Source organism: Danio rerio, chromosome 8 (assembly GCF_052040795.2).
Source record: "Danio rerio strain M-AB ecotype USA chromosome 8, GRCz13ab, whole genome shotgun sequence".
Classification (NCBI taxonomy): Eukaryota; Metazoa; Chordata; class Actinopteri; order Cypriniformes; family Danionidae; genus Danio; species Danio rerio.
In genome coordinates, this window is record NC_141028.1 from 41,133,713 (window position 1) to 41,153,514 (window position 19,802).

The 19,802-nt window shown below is 35.1% G+C and overlaps 1 protein-coding gene across 8 annotated transcripts; it reads left to right on the top strand.

The window, feature by feature from the left end:
* The first annotated feature begins 290 nt into the window (after positions 1 to 290).
* On the top strand, positions 291 to 19,072 carry slc7a4 (solute carrier family 7 member 4). 8 transcript variants are annotated; one of them, XM_087263987.1, is made up of 6 exons: positions 291 to 383; positions 3,198 to 4,179; positions 9,915 to 10,660; positions 12,551 to 12,659; positions 15,266 to 15,477; positions 18,372 to 19,072. In XM_087263987.1, the coding sequence occupies exons 2-5, from the start codon at positions 3,198 to 3,200 to the stop codon at positions 15,460 to 15,462; spliced, it is 2,034 nt and encodes a 677-aa protein (XP_087120113.1). In that variant the 5' UTR covers positions 291 to 383; the 3' UTR covers positions 15,463 to 15,477; positions 18,372 to 19,072.
* Positions 19,073 to 19,802: the final 730 nt, after the last annotated feature.

Sequence of the window (19,802 nt, forward strand, 5' to 3'; positions counted from 1 at the left end):
AATAACTTTAATACGACCGATGAATAATGGTAATTGCATGTAAGCAAGATTGGAAAGCTTGCTCTTGTGTAAACATTGTGATTAAGTCCTTAGGCTACTCTGATTATTGGAAATACTTCCATTATTTGCACATAAATGTAGTCTTTGTTTAACCATGGTATTTGTAGTAAAACTGTGGTTATATAAATGATAATGACACATGAATGATTGATAAAATTGTGATAGGACGATGCAAAACAGCTAAAACATTAATGAGGTACTATATAATGATGCGCTGTACCTTTAAGAGCGGAAGCAGCTCCTGTTCTCTCCTCCACCCTCCGCTCTGCTCAATGACGCTCTACAACATCGAACACACGAATGAACGGATGAGTTAAAAACAGGTAAAATACATACTATCCTTTATTTAAGTATGTTCATGTAAATGCTTTTGATGCATCGTTTTGTCGCTTAAACTAAGAGGACAACAGGGGCAGTTTCTCACCTGTCGTCGTGACGATGCTGAAACACCTAGTGCCTTTTGCATGGAAGGAGAAGGAAAGCGGACAGCTGGCTCAGTGTCGTGTAATTAGACGACAGACAAGCATTCCTGATAAAGGGAAAATTTCGTTGTCTCGATCTTATATATAAGCTAGTTTAACGTTTGCTGTTTGACAGTCTCAAATACGTGAGCTTATGTTTCATGTCCTGTTTCGTGGATAAAAGTAGTCCAATATCTGTATTTCTCATTTCTTCAAATGTAAGTATTTAAATTTGTTTGATCATATAATAGTGATGTTCAGTCAATGATGACATATGACGTCATGCAGGGCTCCAGCAGTGGGTCTGGAGAGGCAGCGGATATGATGTTAACGGGAATCACCATCTGCCATCCGCAGCATCATAGCCTTAAGTGTCAGCGGATCCGCTGCAACCTAAACCAGGCTTTATCTCAACATAACCAACATAATCGTTAATTATATCAAATAAAAACTGGTTTATTTAGCATATATTTAATAATATTTTAGGTATGTCTATTTTTCACAATTAAAAAGTCACACTGTCTCACTCACACACAAAGTTTAATATTTATGTGATTGTTCTGTCTACAGTAATTCATTAAAGAGGGTAAATGAAGTGAGGGTCCTTACTGAATCATATAATGGAAGTCAGCAGCTGTTGGCATGTTCAGAGTAAAAAGATGTATAAAGACAAAGCAAAAGAAATAAATGTGTATTATGCATGTGCCAAAATAATAATGCTGTGCAAGAAATTAAAAATTATTTACATTATTATTACCTTCTCCACAGCCTCAATCTACCCTTACAACAGTCAAACTTCTTTCTCAAAATAATGTATGCACAGACTCAGACGTGTCTGACCCTGTTAACGTCTTTTAAAAGAAAAGTGTGTGATGTGTAGAATAAAGTCGCAGTGTCTAGGAGAAGCACAAGTACCGTCTTGATGAACAAAACTTTGCCTACTTTCACATTTTTTGTTGCAAAAAAATATCTTCTTACGTGTCAACTTGTGTTTGGCACTGTCATGCAGAGATGTGTGATGTCATTGCGAGAACTATGATATTAATACATATTGTTGATAATCAGCATCATCATAAAAACAATCAGGGTCTATTGTGTTTAAGAAGTTCCAAATACTTTGCGTTAAAAAGTGCCAAAACCCCAATTTAATAAAATATATTTTTATTTAAAATTCATTTTGTTAATGAACATTTGTAAAGTACGATACTGTCAAATATGCGTTCACTGAATCAAAGCAAACAATTTAATTAATGGGTAAATAAGAAATATCGCAAGTTAATTAAGTAAACAATTCAACACATTCACATACACAACACATCATAACCCAACAAATGCATTTAAAAAAAAACTGACTAGTATTATACAGCCTTCTGTTAGATTTGTTTAGCAGCGTTTCAGGCAATGTTCATGTTTTAGAGCTTTTATTAGTCGAGCTCGGCAATATGACAAAAACTTCATGTCATAATATATTGTCTCAAATCTTGATAGTGATATATATCCCAATACAGTAATATTTCTGTGGATTCAATCAATTCATGGTTTATATTGACCATGTGCGAAAGACATTTTATAAACTCAGAACTGTACTCAATTATATGTGATCGTGTTTCTCTATTCAGGGCAAATGTTTAATTAAAAATGTAGAAATATAAAAAAAACTATGAAACACTTTTAAAAAAAACCAATGATTACATAAGTAATCATTCCAACATAACAATAAAAATATTGCTAAATAAGACTTAAAATGTAAGATGCTGTTATTCATGTTTTGTCTTTTGTATTGTTCATGCCACATAAACTATCACATTGCACAGCTATATTTATGAGCTCTTTACTGTATATCCAATGTATTCGGAGCGTTAAGTCACCAAAAAGAGAAGTGATCACTAGATTTAAATAGGTCTAGTATGAAGGCTGCACAATATATCATTTGAGCATCGATATCGCAGTGTGTTTATTCACAAGGTAGGGCTGGGCAATTTGGCAAAAACCATATTAATCGAACATTAATGCTCGATTAATCGATCATTTAAACTCGATTATGATTAATGAACGATTATTTTGGTTATTTATTTTATTTTTTGGCCATTATATTTCACTGACAGACATATTTAGTAACCAGTGCTCACTATATTAATTAATTGCTCAATAGCATGCATATTATTGAAATATTGGCTGCTTATTATTTCTAATAATCTAAATATTCTGCATGATTTTGTTCTATATCCCGAATCCAATACTTAAACTACCTTATTATAAAATCAGAAGTTGATTAAAGCAAAGTCATAATTAATGGTTTGATCATAGCAAGAAGTGAAAAATGATGCGTGACTATAACTTATTTCCTAGTGCTATTTAATCATTTGGTGAAATTGTAGATGCAGTATAACACAATAAATATTGCAAAAAAATAAAATATCACAATGTCATATTTTTTCCAATATCGTGCAGCCCCAATTACATTTTTTCACACACAAAAATATTTAAAAAAATTTTTGTCTCTTCTTGGCAAACCCAACTTAATTTCTGATGGTTTTCAGTGCATTTATTTGGCTTAACTTTCTGTTTATTTTTGTTTTAGGTTTGTAAGGCCTGTTTGATTCTGAACACTATGGAGCAGGTTTGAGCGTGCTGTATTTCACATTGTCTCTTACCAACTATTCGTTCTCCATCAAGATGGCATCATGCATTTCCGGCTGTTCTCCAGTGATGAGGTTCTGTCAGAAGCTGAACAGGCTGAAGACCCTGGACGACGATGTAATGGCAACTTCACTGAAACGCTGTCTGAACACAGTGGACCTTGCTCTGCTTGGTGTAGGTGGAATGGTGGGTTCAGGCCTGTATGTTCTCACAGGAACTGTTGCAAAAGACACGGCAGGACCCGCTGTAGTGATATCTTTCCTCATAGCTGGAGTAGCGTCACTGATGGCAGCGCTGTGCTATGCTGAATTTGGCGCTCGTGTACCAAAGACAGGCTCTGCCTACATGTTCACATATGTCTCTGTTGGCGAAATCTGGGCATTCCTGATTGGCTGGAATGTCATTTTGGAGTATATGATTGGCGGAGCGGCGGTAGCTCGTGCATGGAGTGGCTATTTGGACTCTATCTTTAATCACCGCATCCAGAATTTCACAGAAAGTCATGTGATGCGCTGGGAAGTGCCCTTTCTTGCTCATTACCCAGACCTCCTAGCGGCTGCAATCCTTCTAGTGGCTTCCTTTTTCATTTCATTTGGAGTTCGTGTCTCGTCTTGGCTTAACCACATATTTTCGGCCATCAGTATGGTGGTCATTGTGTTTATTTTGGTGTTTGGCTTCATATTGGCCGATCCTGTCAATTGGAGCGCTCGGGAGGGAGGCTTTGCCCCGTTTGGGCTTTCGGGTATCATGGCGGGAACTGCAACATGCTTCTATGCTTTTGTTGGCTTTGACGTGATCGCAGCTTCCAGCGAGGAGGCCAGTAATCCTCAGAGGGCCATTCCTGCAGCAACTGCCATCTCATTGGGTCTTGCGGCCACAGCTTATGTCCTTGTGTCCACAGTGCTTACATTGATGGTTCCATGGCACACGCTTGACCCAAACTCAGCTCTCTCGGATGCGTTCTTCAGACGAGGTTATAGCTGGGCTGGGTTTATTGTGGCTGTGGGATCCATATGTGGTGAGTATGACTTAATTATTATGTTGGCTTGAGAAAGCCAACATACTGTAATGCTACTTAAACTTATTCTTATTATTATTATTATTATTATTCCGGCTTCTGACCAAAAAAAAGCAATCGCTTCTCCTCCCAGGGCTTAGATGCTACAAGCCCCAAATTTGGTCAAAAGCTGTCTATTGCCCATGAGATGGTTGCTGTATGTCCTCATGCCGATAAGATTTGTAGTTTTTGAATTAAAAATTTTTTGAATTAAAAAATTGTAAATATTACAATCGAGTATTTGGGGCATATAAAAAAGTATACAATCCTCAAATTTGGCCAAAAGATGTGCTTTAAATTGAAGATAATTATCATATTTATTTGGTGTAATTATAAATAACAGTTTTCCTATAAATATTTTTTTTATATTAAATTTGTTAATTTCAAACCTAAAGCTTGTCAGAGTGTCCACGAGATGGCGCCAGAGAACCATTTTTGAGCCCTTTGTAATTTAGTAATGGCCCTTTCTCAGCGAAAATACACAAATACAAGTCATACAACACTATTTAGTGTTCCTTTAAGAGGCAGAGAGATCTGTGGTCAAAATCGAGGTAAGATTGAACTTAATTCTGGTCATTAGTCATTCATATTATGCTCGTGGTGAACTCCATAAAGCCTAATAAAACTGATCTGGATGCAGAATCATCCGCGTCGTAATCGACCCGCATGCATTTCTGTCTGCTACCCTGTGAGTTTTAAAATGCATGCCTCTGATGTTGGCAGAAACATAACTTTACATCAGATATTTCTTTCAAACAGAATATTCTGTGCCGTGAAAAGCCTTCTCCTCTACTTGTGATAATGAAAATGAAAGCCATGCGAACATTCACGTATATTATACAATAAACATATTTAATATAAAATCATTCTAACTTTATTTTTAATCTGTATTTTAACCCTCTAAAACAGCTATGTCCTTGCCACAAAACTAATAATCCATCTTCAAAACCTACAATTTCTTTTCATTCGGTGCGGTCGGACCTGAACGTCTTTATACCGTTGTAATCACGTGTAAATTCTAACAAAGACAATGTTTGCACTTTTTAAATCACATTTTATTTATTGTGCAAAAATAAAACATCCAAACAGCATCATAACCAATAAAAACACACAGCAAAGAAAATGTATTTTAAAATAGTGAATATATATACATACAATGTATGAAGATTTTTTATATCCCCTTAATATGCTCTGCTGTTGCTGCATCAATTTCTTTCTGTAACATCTGGATTGCAATTTACACTGCAATGTTCACAATTTATTATTATGGGGGGAAAATCCAAACAGTATTATAATGTTTTAAAGCAAAAATGTTAAGAACAATTATTTACAAACAGGTAAAATAAAGTGTGTGTATATACATATATATACATACAATTGAAGTCAGAATTATTAGCTCCCCTGTTTATTTTTTCCCCAATTTCTGTTTAATGGAGGGAAGATTGTTTCAGCACATTTCTAAGCATAATAGTTTTAATAACTCATTTCTAATAACTTCTTTATTTTATCTTTGCCATGATGACAGTAAATAATATTTGACTTGATATTTTTCAAGACACTTCTATACAGCTTAAAGTGACATTTAAAGCCTTAACTAGGTTAATAAGGTGAACTAGGCAGGTTAGGGTAATTAGGCAAGTTATTGTATAACGATGGTTTGTTCTGTAGACTATCAAAAAAAATTGCTTAAAGGGGCAAATAATTGTGTCCCAAAAATAGTTTTTAAATAATTAATAACTGCTTTTATTCTAGCCGAAATAAAACAAATAAGACTTTCTCAAGAAGAAAAAATATTATCAGACAAATGAAAATTTCCTTGCTCTGTTTAACATAATTTGGGAAATATTTAAAAAAGGGAAAAAAAATCAAAAGGGGGTTAATAATTCTGACTTCAACTGTATATATGTATGTATATATATATATACATACATATATACATATATACATATATAACACATACACACATTTATGGTTAGGGTTATAAGGATTATTTTTTAATCCCCCTTTTATGTTAGCAAAAACATAAGTTTACTTCAGATATTTCTTTCAAAAAAATATTCTGTGCCGCAAAAGAGCATTCTCCTCACTTGTGATAATGACAATGAAAGCCAAGCTTTTGGCCTATGCTGTACCAAAAAAATAAATAAATAAAATCACCCAGGTGATGACAACTAAATATTACGATTATAACATTGTGTTAGTGGCCAATGGGGTGGAACAACGTCATTGGTCAGAATTAAACACGTGATGAAGACGTCCTATAATATTGTATTTAATGCGATTTTTCTTCCTGTAAACTGTATATAATTATATAACTATAACTATATATATAATGCTGCAAATTACTGTAAATTGACTGTACTCTATATTAACTGCAAAACTGATAAGACTGATTAAATAATAGACAAATTAACTAAATGCATGTGCTATTGTTTCATTAGTATTTTAATTTAATATTTTTCTTTATATGATATTTATTATAATGTAATTTTGTTCAGATTATAATATATACTATAAATACTAACTATACTATAGTGATCTGCATTAAACAACCTGAACAAATCAGTCCTCTCTCTCTCTCTCTCTCTCTCTTTCTCTCGATTTGATCAAAAATGTAAATGAGGCCTTCCGATTAACAGTCCAGTGGACCCTAGCAACAGCCTAGAAACCACTCAGAACACCCTAGCAACTACCTAGGAATGCCTTAGCTACACCTTAGCAACCACCTAGCAACCACTTATCAACCGCTGTGCTTCCTGCCAACAGCCTTTGAGTCCCCGGCACAGTCACGTTGGCTTTCTCAAGCCAACATCAAAGTTCGTCAACGAACTTTAGGTTCTAGTTGACATATAATCTTTTAAAGGACAGTTGCAGATCTTTATTTATAAAGGTGGCTGTTTGATATATTACTACTTCTATATACATTTAAATCACAGCACATGATGTAAACTAATATACTTTTAATAGTCACTTATTTTATGCAATATTTACAACAAATTCATAAGTGAATAGTGGTATAGTAGCGACACAAATAATATAAGCAAATTAATTTTCACGAGGCAACAGCATCACATCATTTTAGGAATGTGTGCATCATGATATGTTTGGTAATTTCACTATCCTGATAAAAAAATAATAATAATGATAATTCCAAAATAAAATAACATTTTTAAAAATCTTATAGGAATAACTGCATTTTAGTTTTGATAAGGTTGCGTGTTACTTTTATTAAAAGTACCAGTAAAGACTTGGCATGGGCCGGCATAAGATTGTGATGGTATGATATCCTTGGATAAAGATATCACTGTAACACGGTATTGTTATTTTCTCTAAAATAACTTCTTTTTAAATGTTTGGGTACAAAAACAACAACTTTTTTCACCCATTGAACACAATATATTTTATTTTAAGAAACTTTTAAGATATTTTGGACCAGTAGTTTTTGATTTGGAGGGTCCTTTTCTGCTAAAACTATTGTTGTCCTAAAAAAAATTGTTACAAAAAACATGTAAAAAAGTAGTAAAAAAACAACAACTGTTCATATACCATTGGAACGATATAACAGAAAATTCTGGTAGTTTTAAAACTTTGACTTTTCCAAACCACTGTACATCTTGAAATCTGTTATCGTTCCATACTTAGTAAAGACCTATATAATATTTTTAAATATTTATATTTATTTTATTTATTTATTTTAAATAGTTAAGTTAATCCTATTTTTTATGATGAATTCTTATATGACTTTAACATTGATAATAGGAAATGTTGCTTGAGTTCTAAGTCAGCATTTTAGAATGATTGAATGATGATGATGATGATGATGATGATGATGATGATAGACAGTAGATGACAGTAATGGTTGTTGAAAATTCAGGTTTGTTGTCACAGGAATAAACAAACGAATGAAGGAATGAACAAACAAATGAACAAACAAACAAACAAATGAACAAACAAACAAATACATCTCGCTTTAACATTATTAATTCTTCAAATATTTCTCATTGCAAGAAAACTGTATTAGCTATGTATATGCCAAATGAGTGTAACTTGTTTTTTGTTGAGGAGAAAATGAATACTATCAAACTACTCCCTTATGAAGTGAAAACTATTTCTGTAAATGAACCATAAAGGGCATGTAAAGAATAGTTTAGCTACACTGGATTTGTATGTATTTTGTTAAAATTGTCAAATTAATTCAATTTGGTGCATTAAATGTTTACTTAGAAAATATTGCAATAGTAAATGATACTTCCATAATACTTAATATTTCAGATTCCTTCCTCTTCAACTTTTGCTTTATTTAAATTGCTGTAATTAGAAAAAATAAAATTCTGATTTTGTTAGTTGGGAACTCCTGTTTAAGTTGACCCAAAATTATAGCACTCTCTAATATTGTTTTCTTGAAATTAGGCATGGGATGACTTTCTGACAGTATGATAACCTAGGATTAAAATATCACGGTATCATGGTATTGTGATTACTGCTCTAAAATTTGTTCTCTTTAAATGTCTGGGCAAAAACAACAACTTTTTCCCGTATTGAAAACAATATATTTTACTTTAAGAAACATTTAGAATATTTTGGAGCAGTAAACATGTCAGGCTAAATAATTGAAAAAGATAATTGACTTTTACTTGTTTCATTAGTCTCTGGAAAACTTGAACAGGCATCTTTGGATATTTTTCTTTCTTTGGGTTTAAATAAGCCAGTGCACTGTTCAAATCTAGAGCACTGTTCAGATTTATAGCAATTTTTAAATGTTTTCTGAATCATGTGCTGACCAGTAGCTTTTGATGTGAAGAAAATGTTGCCCTAATACTGCCAGTTAAATGTAATTTTCTGTGTCATATGTGACACAGATCGGATCTGTTCTATGACCGTGTAAACACGAAAAAAACGCATGCATTTGGATATTCAGAAATTGGTTTCAGGCCTCCTTCATATGTGGAAATAAATCAGATATAAATTGGATATGTGACAATGTGACTATCATGTAAACTGACAGATCGGATTTGAGGCATTCCGTTTTGTACTTCATTAAATTTGGACAATGTGGTACTTCTCTGAGGTTTTATGGTGTAGAAGGAAGAGCGTGTGCGTTAAACAACAACACAGGAAACATGGAGGAGGAAAATGGTCTGCCGCTACGATTTGCTCCCACCAGACCTAAGATCTCAAAATTCCTCTGAATAGTGAAGGACACAATAGATAAACTATAGGTGCAAGCTGCGATGACGGCCCTTTCCCTCCTCTTTCGTCTCCACCTCAAAATCATTTTAAAGTTGGGCGAACTTCGCATATTTCACAGAGCTAAAAGCAAGAGAATTTCTTTCATCGTAGCTAGTGTGGTGCAGATGCTAGAACCTGCCTTTATGCATGCACAACATCGTAAATTGTATGGCAAGTGTAAACACATGAATTGGATTTGGGTCACAATTAAAAGAACATGTAAACAGACAGGCAAAAAATCAGATATAGGCAACAAATCGGAATTGGGGATCAAGACCTTACAGTGTAAACAGGGCCTTATATATACCTTCAAACGGTATAACAGATAATGTTTGTGGTTTTAAAGCACTGACTTTTCCAAACCAAGGTAAACCTTGAAACCAGTTATTGTGCCATGCCTACTTGTTACATACAAATTAAGACTTTGTTCTTCTGTTGACTAATTAAAACAACTCCCCTTCATCTAGCCATGAACACTGTGTTGCTCAGCAACCTTTTCTCTCTCCCGCGGATCGTGTACGCCATGGCGGAGGATGGCCTCTTCTTCTCTGTGTTTTCCCGTGTCAACCCTGTAACCAAAGTCCCAGTGATCGCCATTCTTGTTTTTGGCAGCCTTATGGCGATCCTTGCCCTCATCTTTGATCTAGAAGCTCTGGTCCAGTTCCTCTCTATAGGCACTCTGCTTGCTTACACTTTTGTAGCAGCCAGTGTCATAGTGCTCCGCTTTCAACCGGATAAAAGCAGCGGGAGTTCAGGAGCAGGTGGAGTCAAGACCGATGCTTCATCCACACCTTCAGGAAACCAGTCAGGGCAGCAGATGGATCTATCTGTGGCAGCAAATGAAGCCCAGACATTTGCGCAGGATGGTGGAGAGCTGAAGGAGTACGAGTCTTTCTCTGATAAACTTCAACTGGTGGAGAGGCAAAAGGCAGGGAAGGAGAAACGGGCACCCGGGATGCTGAAGGCTCGCTGGGAGCCATATTTAGGTCGATTGCTGGGCGACTGTGAGCCCGGTGAAGTAGTGGCGTTCTCAGTGCTTGCTCTGATGGTCAGTGGAGTCTCTCTTAGTGCTGTGTTGGTGTTTGGGAATAACCAGCTGCATCTGCCTGTGTGGAGCTTCACCCTGCTTCTGGTCATCTTCAGTGTCGTCTTCCTGCTCAGTCTGGCTCTCATCTCGGTCCATGAACAGCGGCCCAACCTTAAGACTTTTCAGGTGAGTTTAAAATATCACAGGATCAGTCCGATTCTCAAATGTTTAAATAATCGTAATGTTGGTTGCTTAGGAGTTGGTTGTTACCTTTTATTGCTTAAAGTCAGCATTAAATCAAAATCCAAGTAGTCTATTTTACTAGCGCACATTGTAACTCTTAAAGAGACCAATTATGCCTCTTTACAAAATATAAAATAAGCCTCTAATGTCTATAGAATGTTTATATAAAGTTTTAGCTTAAAATACTGCACAAGTAATGTTTTATAACCCTTTTAGGCTTTGATCTTAATTGTGCCATGTTGGTGACTGTGCTTTTAGCCTTCTTTTCAAAACTGGGCGGAGTTATAAGTGCCTATGTGTCAGAATAGTGACAGATTCAAAAACAAGACTAACGTTCAATGCTAATTAGAGAGAGAGTGGGTGGGGCTTTCCCCTCTGATAACATGTACAAAGGGAGAGTGTCAATTATCTGCAGACTGTTTTTATCAAGTGTGATAAACATTCACATTCATTGCTTTGGTTATCTTGAATCAAAATCCATTTGTTTCTCCTATGGAATACCAGTTATTCCCTTATGATGTCACTTTGACAGCTTGACAGCATTCTACAACCAAGGCTATGTCCATACTAATACATTTTCAGAAAAAAAAATTATAATAATTTTCTCTCCATTTGTTTTTCTGTCCATCCACAGTGAAACAACATTTTTAGGAAACGGAAGCACAATTCAAGTGGATACATTTGAAGACACCAAATTCATGTCATAGTGTGGACTTTAAAAATAAAGGCTGTCGAAAACAGTGACTCATTTTTAGTAATGTCACCAAGTCAGCTAAAATGGTGGAGGACATAGTAGAACCAGAAAGTAATTAAATGCTATGCAGAAATGAAGCCTTATGTCTTATGCTGTGTTCACACCAGACACGGAACGCGCGGATAAATCGTGATTTTCGCGCGTAAATAGCCGCGTGAACATTTAAGTTTACTCGCTTCATACGCGCGTCAAACCCCGCTTCATTCGCGTGTCAAATTCACATCAGAACAGATGTGGATTCACGTGATGGGCAGGGCTTCTGTCTGCCCGGTGACTCTAGCTTCATAGCTAAATGGCTAACATGAATTTTATGAAGAAAATAACAGTGTTTATGTGCTTTATGAAGACTGAAAAACAGCGTAGATACGTTTAGGGTCGTGTCTGAGTCCACTACATTCTTTCAGAGGTGCATCCAGCTCTGTGAGCTCATAAACTCCTCCAGAAACCTGGCTGACGGAGGCTTTCAGCGGTGCTTCTGACTGAGCCCAGCCCAGTTTGATGAACTGTTGTCCGTGAAGGCTGGAGGATTTCCCTCGGAACACCAACAACAGGTTCTACGTCACAATCACGCCCCCACAAGAGCAAGCTTCTGATTGGTTAACGCGGCGCGAATTTACGCTGAAGTTCAGATTTTCGAAATCGAGAGATTCGCGCGAAACGCTCATTAAGCGCTACAAACGCGCAAAACGCTCAATTCGCCCCGCGCCATTCACGCAATTTGCGTCATTCGCGCCCCGCCATTCGTGCGTATTGCGCCGCAGGACGTCTATTCGCGCGTTTGCATTGACTTAACATGTAAATCACTAGCGATTGACGCGCGTGCCGCGTCCGGTGTGAACGCAGCATTAGTGTGGATGACCAATTTTTCATAAATGTTTGGAAATGGAGCATTATTTTTTTCTATACCCCATGTTGTAATTACAGAATTTTAATTTTGCATGTAAAAGAATTATAAAATTGGTTTCGTCAACCAGTTCTTAGGCTGTGAGAACATAAACCCAGCCCTCATGGTAATGAACTTTGTTGAGTCACATAAATTAGTCATATTTTACATCAGTGGTTTGTATTTTCTCCTTCAGGTTCCTCTGGTGCCATTTATTCCTGGCTTCAGCATCCTTCTGAATGTATTCCTCATGTTGAAGTTAAGTCCTCTCACCTGGATTCGGTTCACCGTCTGGGTCGCTGCAGGTAAAAGTTATTCACTTTTCATTTATTTTTCGTTTTAACCAGTCTTATTGAATTACATAAAATATCACTAAAGTATAGCTGCAAAGGAGCTGACCAACAAAACAGAGAAGCATAATCTAATTAAAGAAATCTACAAAAAAACAATGAAAATGGTTACATTTAAAGTGATTGTTTAATTGCAAATAAACAATTACTTTTAACAGGTGCTTTTATTTTGTTACTTACAAATGAGAACAATTAAAGTAATCAATCAGTAATGGCACATTTTCCTCTTATTGATTAGCCTAAATGAATAGTTCACCCAAAACTGAATATTCCATCATCATTTACTAACCATCAAACCTGTTTGAGTTTCTTTCTGTTGAACACAATAAGATATCTTGAATAAAGCTGGAAACCTGTAACCATTGACTTCCATTAGTATTTGTTTTTTCTACATTGGATGTCAATCGTTGCATGTTTTCACCTTTCTTTAAATATCTTCATGTTCAACAGAGAAAAGAAACTAATAAAAGGTTTGGAACCACTGGGGGGTGGGTAAATAATGAGTAAGTTTTCATTTATGGGTGAACTATCCTTTTTAAATGTACACGCTATTACCCTGACAGGTAGGGGTGTAACGATTTATCGTTGTACGATTTATTGCGAATCAAAAATGTCACAATATGCATCGTGGCGTTATGACGATTTGATTACGATATGACGTCCGTTTTCTCTTATTTGTTGAGCTGTTTGCACGTGAGCTACGTTCCACCTGCTGTCGCACGTGAGTTCAGATTGCAGCAGCAGTAATGTTAGCAGACCAAGATGAGTGGAGCTGAAATAGAGGATGGCTCATCCTCTCAAAATCAGACGTCTGGCAACATTTCGGTTGTAAAGTCATTGCTTTAGACTTGTCCGCTTTTTGACACGCATCCTGGGTCAAACATAGCCGAAGTTTTAAAGTATTCACAGTGATTTACATACTTTGCACAGCGACATGGATACCTCCTAAGGGTGTTGAAAGAGTCACATACTGTATTTATAAGGTACAATTCACCCTAAAATATCATTCTGTCTTCATATAATGATGTATTGGCGGCCGCAAAATCACACATGACATGAGCTGACCGTGAGCTGTTACTACAGAGGGCGGACTATGATTGACGCGCGCGTATGGCAAGCCGTTTTAGCATTTAAACCTTTGTTCTGACTATCCATAAATATATTAAGAGATATCTCTAATTATATTTTGACTAGTCATAATTATAATTTGACTAGTCAGAATGACAATTAGAGATATCTGTACTAGTACGAAATCAGAATGGAGATATTTGCAAATATATTATGACTAGTCATATTCCTCTATTGACTTCCATTGAAAAATATTTGCTGATATCTCTAAATGAGTTTTGACTAGTCACAATTGTAATTAGAGATATCTCTAAATGAATTTAATTAAATATGAATTAAATATATTTATGGATAGTCAGAACAAAGGTTTAAATGCTAAAACGGCTTGCCATACGCGCGCGTCTGCTTCAGTGAACAGAACCTGCATGTTGTGACGAACAGGTAATAAAGTAGTAAACAACATTCAGTTTGTGGAACAGAGTGATCAGGAGCCACGTGGGAAGTATGAACAGCAGTGGAAATGAAACCGAAAACGTACACATTATTTAAACAATTATATCGCATTTTAGAGTTATGATTACGACGAGCATTAACCCTTTTGAGTACAGAGGTACACAAAAATGCACGTCAACATGATACACTTAATAGCACCTACATCAGCGACGCCGAAGAAATAGTAAACCTGCCTAAACTGCTGAAAAGAGCCACGACTGTCCTGTGTAATGAAAAGACGGCCACCCTGTCACTCATCATGCCCAACATGAAGACAGCCATCCATAAAAACCTCTCAGACAGACACACATAAGTTCAGGATTATCTTATAGAACTGCTGATTACCTGGAAATGTGAATTTTTTTTTTGCACACACAAAAAACGCAAGTGACCAAGCAAAGCATTAAGCTCTTACTGTTACATTCAATTGAATAGAAAGCTTTTTTTTTTGCACCTTTACTTAAATTAGTCCCTAATTTTGTCTCTGTCATTTCAATAATAATTTCTTAAAGAAGGTTCAGTTTAACAAGTTGAAACAAAAGAAATACATAAAAAATAGTTTACTTGGTAAAATTTGCATTTCAGTTAAATTTTCAATTTTTATTCCAAATATCGTGATACATATCGAATCGTGAACATTATATTGTGATACACATCGTATCGTGAGCTGAGTGTATCGTTACACCCCTACTGACAGGTAAATAAAAAGTTAAACATGATCTTATTGATCTTATTTTAATGAAGAAACAAGTTATACATTAAAAATGTTTGTAGATTGAAGGTTTAGACATTTTTTGTTTATTATATATTCATATCGCTAAACGGAAGCTGCTTCTTTATTTATTTAAAACCACTTAAAGTGACGGATCAGCTCCTGTCAGCATTAATTGGAAAAGAAGATCAGTCCAAACTAAATTATCTTCAGTTCCTGTCAGCACTGCAACAAACCATTAAACCAGCCTGGTCGAATAATCTAATTTGTCCTCTTTGCTCTGTCGCAGGCCTCCTGGTATATTTCGGGTACGGCATCTGGCACAGTAAGGAGGGTTTACGGGAACAGCAGGGGCAGGACGTGGCAGCGCGTTACGTGGTTCTTCCCAGCGGCAGCCTGGTGGAGACGGTCCAGAACGTCCAGCCTGAAGGACACACTCACAGCACACACACTTCAACCGTTGACAATCCACCTGCCAGCAGATGATCTGATCACACTGAGGTGTGTTTACAGTACACCTGCATGCCTGCCTGGTCTCTTGTATTTGCTTTTCTTTCTAGTCAGTTTTTGCTGACAGCATTTCAAGTTAAGCTGTTCATCAACAAGATGGATTGAAGGAACGTTCTGGGTTCAAGTTAAGCTCAGTTGAGAACTTTTGTGGCATAATGTTGTCCATACAGTTGCCTTTAAAATGGCAAATAAATAAATAACTAAATAAAAACTGTGTGATTTACTTATAATAGAAGTGAATGGAGCAATTTTTGATGGATCACAATTGCAGTATTTTTTGTTTGTCACAATCGTTAACTTTTGTCTTGGTTTCATACTTTTAAAAACATTCAGTATTTTACAGAATTTATTGAATGGCCCCAATCACGTTGCAAAAATGCTTTTCTTGCTTAGATTTTTTGTCTCATTTCTAGTCCAAATATCAAAAAATTTGTTTTACCTTAAAACAAGAAAAATAACAAATAAACAAGTAAAATATAATCTTGTTTTTATTTTGAATTCAATTATTTTGGCTTCCTCACTGGCAGATTATTTGCTTGCTCTAAGGAAAAACTTGCTTAATTTTAGCATATTAGGTGTTAACCCTTTCACGCATATGATCACACCGGTGTTAATAGCCTTGGCTGCACTGCAAAAAATGCTTTTCTTGCTTAGATTTTTTTTGTGTTATTTCTAGTCTAAATATCAAAAATTTCTTATATCAAGAAGCATTTTCTAGCCAAGCAAAGCATATTATCTTGTTTTGAAAAATAATATGCCAATATTAAGTGAGTTTTTCCTTAAAACAAGCTAAATAATCTGCCAATGGGGTAAGCAAATTAATCTTGTTTTTTATTTGACATAAGATTATTTTGCTTACCCCATTGGCAGATTATTTAGCTTGTTTTAAGGAAAAACTCAATATTGGGATATTATTTCTTAAAACAAGACGAAATATTTTGCTTGTCTAGAAAACTCTTCTTGATTTAGGAATTTTTAGATATTTGTACTAGAAACAAGGCACAAAAAAACTAAGTAAGAAAAGCATTTTTTGCAGTGCGGTCCCTGAATTGTCTGATCACACCGGTGTGATTAGAAAGGTCAAGAGCACACGTCATCAACTGCTAAAATTCAAATTTGACGGTGCCCATTGCTTGTCATAAATCACAATTTATCTGTGTTTTTAAACAAATAACATTTATTATAGATATTTAAATACACATAACTACATGTGACACCAGAAAAACATACTTACTGTTACTAGAAACATGTTACTAGAATTTTTTCTATATTCCTCTCCCAAATAAACAGTTGCTTAGCTACCTTAAGAAAATTATAAGTAAACATGATGGAAATCCAGATTGATGATGCAGCTCCTGCGGTTGTTGCTCGAAGGGATACAGCTGCCTCCGGAAGTTAATTAGAAGTATTTATATTATTTATTAAATTACGCATTAATTGTATATTATTAGTATCTACCCCTACCTTGATCCTAAACCCAGCCCTCATGGTAATGAAAAAATATTATTTGTTGAACAGTGGCACAAAAATTGTAAGTATGTATACAAAAAGATGTGAGTATTCTCAGCTGTATCCTATCTTGCTGCGAGAGGGTGAAGTTTAGATGAGATACAGCAGAGTATACTCGTGTCAATATAGTAAAATTTTTGTGACAAATAATATTACCGCAGCTGTATTTCTTCTAGCAACAACGGTTGTGTCCATTACTCATCATATAACAAAAATAATGATCATTTTTGAGCTGTTTAAAAGACAAAATATGTTCTATCACTTATCTGAAAATCAGAGTATCAGACATTTTTACAATTTAATAGGAACATTTGTCAATATTTACAGAATAGAGCTAAATAAACAATATACATAGATCAATGGGCTGGTGGGTCACGTGATAAACTTGACACATCATCATGGGAACTTTAGAACTCAATGGATTTTAAGTAACGGCCACAAAAAAAAAAAAAAACACAAGAGGGTGAGCTGGAGTATTTAAAACTCACATGTGAAAGAGTTAAACAAGACTAAACAAGAAAGTCTTAGACATTTGAACTCAAAACGACAAAAGAATTAAGAAAGGCATTTTTCGCAGTGCACTTATTGATGTTCATGCTTAGTTTTATAAATAGTCATTATATTAGTTATTTTCAAAAGTAATTTTTATTTTTTTTTCCATAAAATATTTTCATGTTAATACATGTTAATATTCAATTTTAGACAGCACAACACAATTTTTTTTACTTCTTAACAGCTAAAATGTTAGCATTTAGTGGAATAACACTTCTTTTTAATAAAAACAAATTAAATAAGTTGTTACTCTGACTAATTTGAAATAAAAACTAAGGAAATCTGCACATCTGAGCTCCAAACTTACAAACAGTGTCATGAAAAACTCAACTTTTGAGCTCATCATCATGAAATATTCTGACCAACACTCATATAAAACAAATGCCCTAAATGACAATATTTTTATTAATTCAAATCTGGAAGTAATTTTATTATACCTTTATGGAATGAAACTAATATTAACATTTTGCACAAACCCATCACTAATCAAATTTAATTTATTTTATGTGATAAATTTAGCTTCATAAACACTGCAATCAACATTATGCCACAAGTGTTGTTGATTGATCCTAACTTGAATTGCAGCTTAGATATACATTTAAAGACACTAAGTCATTGTTTTGTATGTACAGCAAGCAGCTTTCTTTTCACCATCCTTAACACAGGCCATTTGCTTTCTCTTTTATATACAATATCCACCATGTTTAGCTACATTTAGCAACACCGCTGTCTTGTACGTAAATTATATATGAGAATAAGTGAAGTGCACCATAATTTGGTGGCAGGATTCAGAATGTCCCTCATGTTTTATGATGTTTGCTTAGAGCCGGGTGGATCCACGTTTGCTGCTCTGTGAAAGCTGAAACCTTTAAGAGAAGCTGCTGTTTATCTTTCAAACACTGATGTAAGTTTGTCACTTCAGCATATTTCAAGGAAACTCATATTTATGTCTTTAGTCCAAACACTGAAATGCACAGAAACGATGGTATATTATTCTATAATTCAAGTGTCTGTTGCTGTAAACAGATGATGTAGATTATAATTACTGCCAAAAACACAATACTTGCATGGTTTCTACTGATTTTTTTGTAATCCTGACAATCACTGGTTGAGAAAATATTGGGTCTGTTTTAAAGTTAATTATGTTAAGTGATCATGTGGAGGCACTCAAATCTCCCTTCCTCATGTACCACACACAAACACACACATACACTCGACGGCTGTAATTTGACTTTAACAGATCACATGAATATCCTCAAACGTTATTATTTTTACACACGCACATTCATTTTGCAGTCTGGGTCACAAACACACTCCCTAAACCGACGCTAACCTCATTCTACCATTATTCTACATCTCTGCGCTTCATAAATATTTGTTTTAGAATACAGCTGTATATTCATTTGTTTCAGTATATACTCGGTCAAAAATCATGGTATAATAATGTTTACTATTTCTAACATTATTATGAATAAAGTATTTCTGTTTTTAAATATGATTACATTACATTATATAACTTAGAAAATGCATCTATTTTTCAGTTTTGTTTGCTGTCGCACCTCACCTTGCCTAATGACTTTGCAAACATACTTGTCCCAAGTTCACTAATCCTTGTTCCCACAGTCCTTTCTGTGTGTCTCATGTGACATCCACACTAAACTGACCTTATTCGCACACACACTCACACAGTGTGGCCTGACAGTGTTGGGACATTTATTTCAATAGCTAAATCGGTACATTTGGTTTATTTTAGCAGCTGGGTCACTGATACTTCTTTTTTATTAAAAGATACAATAAATGTATATAATTTACACATACAGGGAACTGAATATATATATATATATATATATATATATATATATATATATATATATATATATATATATATTACTTTTTTCAGAATTTAGAAAAAAACAAACAAAGCTGAGGAAGGTTTGACTAAAATGTAGGTAATAAAAAAAAAGCAGAAAAAAAAAACACATTCTGAATGATCTTTTGACCTTTGGCTTAATGACACAAGAGTCTTTACATTAGCTGCATTTCCACTGTTGGGCCAGTGCGAGCCAGGGCTTTTATCGGGCCGGGCCATGCCAATAGCCCGGGAGCTTGAGCAGTGAAGCCGAAATCATGTTGCATTTCCACTGTCTGGCCAATAACTCAGGCAGATAAATCACACCATCACATAATCACAAAACTATTAAAATGGAGACAACTGAAACAAACAAATGACACATTACTGTACAGCACTACATTAT